Below are 5,746 nucleotides of genomic sequence, written 5' to 3'. Positions count from 1 at the left end.
TTCTTTATATTTATATCATTCAAATCTTTCACATCATATCAAAAATATGTAAAAAGTCTAATACATATTTTCATGCATATTTAAGGTGATATATATGCAAATATTGAAGTTTAGGTATTTGATATGTATATATACAAGAATAGAATGATATGCATTTAAATCTTATAAGTTAAAATGGTGGTATTTTTTGAAGCCATAAGAATTAAAAAATAAATAAAATTTACGTGTTAAACATGTAAATAGATAGGAATTGATGGCATGTATTGGCATTTACATATGTAGCTCAAAATTTGCATATATTTATATATTTCACACCTAAACTTTTATATTTACATATACAGCATTTAAATTTGTAATATTATATAAAAAATAATAATATTATTATTTTTTTAAAAGCATAAAAAAGTTATATATGTAAATACAAAAATGAAGGCGTCATCCATGTAAATAAATGACAGTTTTGTGCTATGTATGTAAATTTCCCTAGTTTATTTCCCTACTTTTTCCGGCCATAAAATGACCAGTAACGAAAGAAAACAGAGCACACGCGTCTCCACCCTCGCTCTATCAGAAGAAAGCCCGCTGCCCCTTCCCTCTATCTCACTCTTACGTCTCTCCTCTCTCTCTCTCTCTCTCTCAACAAAGCACTCTTTCATGGAATCTCTATCGCTGGCTCGGTTCTCCCCACCCCCTCTCTGAAAAAGAGAACTAAAAGACGAGCTTCTGCAACCTTTCCCTTTCTCTCGTCGCTTCAAAAACCTTATTTTGAGGCAGCTAAGCCTTAATCCCAGCGATTTTTGTTCGTCGTTGAAGCCTTTAACCAGCTTTTGGGTTGAAACGAAGCACCAAAGCTGAATCGCTTTCCTCCATTTCCTACTGCTGTTTCCTGTTTCAACAAAGGGGCTCTTAAAGGCTTCTGTTTGTTCAAGCTTCCATTTTTATCTCTCGAGACGAGATGGATAGGGATGTTAGAAGAGGGGGATGTTTTGAAGAAGATGAAGAGAGAAAGCTGGAGTTGCGGCTTGCGCCTCCTGGAGAAGACTGGCTGGAATCCAAGGTGGAAGATGACAAAGATCACATCTTTAACTCTGGTCTCTCTCTGAATCCCTTCCCCAATGCTTCTAAATCCATGGCAGCTCACCTTTCTGCTGGAGCAAAGAGAGGTTTCTTTGAAAGCACTGAATCCAAGACAGATGGTGTGTTGATATTTAATATTTTTGAAGTTTTTTTTGGTCATTCTTTCTTCTTAACCATTCTGTACCATCTTCTTGTTCTTGCGCTCCTGTAATCAGCTTTGCAGCAGCAGGAAAAAACAGATTTTCGCCATTTACAGATCAAACCAGAGTTAGAAAAGGATATATTGCAGAGGACAAATGGAAGAGCAGATCGACAGCTTTCTGTTGAGGTGAAGAAATGCTGTCTTCCGCTACCAATATCTGCTACTTCTTCTGGGAGTTTAGCTGTAGCTCATAATAGCTCTCAGATAAGGTATCCAGTTAGCCATTATGGCCCTATTGCCCTATTCGCTGTAGTTTCTTTTTTCTTTTTTTCGTGCATACCACCCAATTCCAATGTATTCACATATCTATAACCTTAAAGTTTACATTTTTTTACATTTATACCATACAAATATTTCTTATCATATAAAAAAATCACTATTTTAACATATTGAAATACACCTCTTTCATCCATAGGCAAGGTGGCATATACCTTAAAAAGTTTCGGTGTTAGATGTGTAAATACATAAGAATTGAATGGTATGTATGTAATTTGCAATGTTTAACGAACAGTGAGCTTTAAAGATGGCTGTTTTCTTGTTTTTCTTGCATGCCTACTTTTGGGGCATGGTGAGTTTGGGGTTTCTTACAGGAGATTTGTTTGTTGTTCTGAAAATTGAATAAAAGATGAAATATTTTTTAACTTTTTATTTATTTAAGTATAGTTCATTTGAATTAAATTATTATTTTTTTAATAACCAGAGTTCCTACTGTTAATTGATTATTTTGCACCAGATTTAAAATATTATCTTGCAACAGTTGCAGTTAAAAAACAAATGTTAGATTTCCTTGAACTCCTGGCCTGTTTTTAACTGAGGATTATTGACAAACATATCACTCTATTCCTATGTATTTACATATCAAACAGCTAAACATCAATTTTTTCATATATGCCGCCTTGCCTGTAAATGAAAATGTATATTTCACTTTTTAGAAGTTAAAACGGTGGAATTGTTGATGTAAGGAAAGATTAGGGTGGTATTATTATAAATATCAAATTTTACAGGTTACATATGTAACTACGTGGTATGTATGTGTGTAATTTCCATTTTTTTTTCACAAAGTAGTATTTTTCATTCAATTAAAACTTTAAATTCTTCATCTTTTCTTTATATAAAAATTCAGGTCTGCTTCTACACCAGTAGTTGGTTGGCCGCCAATTCGTTCTTCCAGAAAACATCTCACCACTGCTTCAAAACAAGCAGTTGAGTTGAAATCTGTAAGCTCTGAGTCAAAGCCGAAGAACGAACCGATCCGTAAAACATTTTTCGTGAAAATTAACATGGAAGGGATCCCCATTGGAAGAAAAATTGATCTACTCGCTTTTGATTGCTACGAGAAACTCTCCTCGGCCGTCGACGAGTTATTCCGCGATCTTCTTGCCGGTATATATTACACAATTTTCTGCATTTTTCGCGGATGAAGACTATTTTATAATGTGTTCATATTTGATTTGTTGGAAATATTTGATAACTTTGAATGTAGCTGCATTTATGGATATATACCACCCAATTCCTTTGTTTTTACATATCCAACACCTAAAGTTTGTTTTTTTTTACATTTATACCGCCCAAGTCTTTCATATCGCATCAAAGTTACCCCTTTTATTGCATGGGAAAGTCTGGTTTATATGTAAAAAGGTAAACTTTAGATATTGGTTATGTAAATATATAGGACTTGAGTGGTATGAGAAGACAAACAAGGCTTTTTTTTGTTTGAGAAAATGTTTCTCCATCTTTGTGAGATTTACAATGACATGAAAACATTTGCAAATGACTTTGGATGTTTTTCTTTGCAAATTTATAACTTTTTTCCCTTTATGTTGGCAGCCCAAATGGAGCCTATTGCTGCAATTAAGGAAAATGTTGAAAAACATGCAATTAGGGGATTGCTGGATGGGAGCGGCGAATATACTCTGATCTATGAGGATGAGGAAGGAGATAGAATGTTGGTTGGTGATGTTCCATGGGAGTAAGTTCTTGACACTATATTACATTGTTTTGTGGAAGTAAAATGATTATTTATTTCTCGTATTTTGGTTAAAAAAAGGGAAATTTACATATTTACTAGCCAATTCTTATGCATTAACACCCAAAATTCAATTTTTTATACACATACCATCAAATTTTTATGTTTTCAGCATAGGTTGGGCGGTCTGATGATAAAACTTGAAGTTTTGGTGGTTGATATGTTCATAGAGAGGAATTGGGTGGGTAGGAATGTAAATCTCCAAAAAAAAAAAAATGCAATTTAAAATTCAGGATTTAGGGTCTTTTTGTGGCAGCTTGTAAGTGCGGGCGGCGTTTTCAAAACGCCGTCGTACTGTTTGGTTCGTGCGTTTCGTCAGCTTATCCGAGACTGCGTTTGGGTTTTTTCACTAAACGCAGGCCGCGGGTAGACCCGCGTCAGGCCTGCGGGCCGCGTTTCAGGACGAGTAGCTTATCCTGAAACGCACAAGCTGCCCCAAACAGACCCTTAGTAAATCTAGGATTTACCAAATATTTTTTTTTAGCTGGATTTTGTAAATCTTAATTTACAGATTTACTAAAGCTTTTAAATCTAGTGGCACAAAGCCTCTTAGTTTTATGCAACATTGATAAATGTTAATCTAACAATTTGCTTGGCCTGCAACATGAATATTTTGCATTGAAGTTTTATTATTTTCAACCTGCGGTTTGGATGGGTTTTAGAATCCTTGGTTACTTTGAGATTAGTGCAATATATGATTAATGTATCAAAACTCATATTAATCTCATCACAAAGCAATTTCATTTATTTTCCTTCATTTTTTATTAGCAAAAAAATAATTTTTTTAAAAATGTTTTTTCGCCTAATTTTATTTTCCTTATATTACATGCAGAATGTTTGTTTCTACAGCAAAGAGATTGAGAGTGCTGAAGAGCTCTGAAGTATCATCATCTTCATCATCTGTATGTTCACTGAAGCCATTAATTTTAGGGAAATATACATACATACCACACAACTCTTATTTATTTACATATCTAACACAAACCTAGATTTGATATTTACACTTGTGCATGAAAGTGTGTGTTTATTTTTGATGTAATATTAAAGATTTGAGCTTGCATGAATGTCAATATGAATGTTTGGGTGTTTGATATGTAAATATATAAGAATTGTGTCGTATGTATGTAAATGCCCCACTAGCTTCATAAATATAATCATTTCCTGTCAGTTTAAAAAAAAAAAAATTAAGGAAGGTATATATTTGACAAATTTTTTATTGCAGATGCGAACATTCTGCAGGAAGAAGAAATCAAGTTGATTTTTTTTACCATATTGCAGAGCAGAAAGCCTTTAAATCCTTCTGACAAGCTTTAGCTATTTGCCCTTTTTTTCTTCTTTTTGTAAATTTTTTAATTGTTCTTGTCATATTCTACTAAAATTGTCTGCCTTTTTAATTATACATTTACTTAATTAGTCTTCTGTGTTCTTCTTCAGCCATGATTGATCTGTAGTTTTATAGGAAATTTACATACATACAACATATTTCCTCTCTAATTACATATCTTACATGCCAGTGTTCTAAGCCTATGCATGTAAATATGAATGTTGAGTTGTTAGATATGTAAATACAGAAAAATTATATGTTATGAATGTAAATGCTCCATGCAAAGAAGTGAAAAATAAAATGTGGACAGGTGGCTGAATGACAGAGCTTGTTCTTCCTTGCAAGAAATTCATGTCGCCATTGATTGCACATAGACAATGAAAATGATTTTTAGGAGCTGATTTTAGAAATTATTCCGAAAAGCCAAATAGTCAAAGTCAATCTTTGCTTTTCTTGATAAAACATAGGGAAATTTACATACCTACCAAACAATTCTCATGTATTTACAAATCTCACTCTTAACTTATCATATTTACATGTATATAACACTGCAAAATGTGTATTTTACTTTTACAAAATGATGCTACTTTGATGTGATATGAAAGATTTGAATGTTGTGTAATATGTTACATACATAAGCATGTATGTCAATGCGTTATATTTTTATAACATAGCCTCATTTACATGTATAAAACATGATTCTTATGTATTTATATGTTTAACATATATACTTTTAAATTTAAAGATTTGAGTGTTGTTATGTAAGGTAGATATGTAAGACTGTATGTAAATGCTTGTAAATTATAAAATGTTACATTTTTTTTATATTTTAGGGGCGTTTATATATATGCCCACACAATTCTTATGTATATACATTATGTATCTACATGTCTCAAACCTAAACTTTCAAACTTAGGGTTCGTTTTGTGCGTTTTAGGATAAGTTGTTTATCCTGAAATGCGGCCCGCGAGTCGGCCGCATGGGTCGACTCGTGACCCGCTTTTAGTGTAAAAATCCAAACGCAGTTTCAGATAAGTTGGCAAAACGCGCGAACCAAATGGTACGGCAGAATCTGCCCCAAACGGACGCGGCCCGTGGGCCGGCCGGAAGGGGCGGG

General features: G+C 33.6%; 1 protein-coding gene across 1 annotated transcript; it reads left to right on the top strand.

Moving 5' to 3' along the window:
* The first annotated feature begins 610 nt into the window (after positions 1-610).
* On the top strand, positions 611-5,113 carry LOC110034030 (auxin-responsive protein IAA2-like). The gene is made up of 6 exons (XM_020738262.1): positions 611-1,196; positions 1,293-1,488; positions 2,403-2,662; positions 3,107-3,248; positions 4,138-4,207; positions 4,528-5,113. Exons 1-6 carry the CDS (start codon positions 956-958, stop codon positions 4,561-4,563), a joined length of 945 nt encoding a protein of 314 aa, XP_020593921.1. The 5' UTR covers positions 611-955; the 3' UTR covers positions 4,564-5,113.
* The last annotated feature ends 633 nt before the right edge of the window (positions 5,114-5,746 follow it).

Source organism: Phalaenopsis equestris, unplaced genomic scaffold (assembly GCF_001263595.1).
Source record: "Phalaenopsis equestris unplaced genomic scaffold, ASM126359v1 Scaffold001333, whole genome shotgun sequence".
In the NCBI taxonomy this organism is placed as follows: domain Eukaryota; kingdom Viridiplantae; phylum Streptophyta; class Magnoliopsida; order Asparagales; family Orchidaceae; genus Phalaenopsis; species Phalaenopsis equestris.
This window is presented reverse-complemented; position numbering and strand designations above follow the sequence as displayed.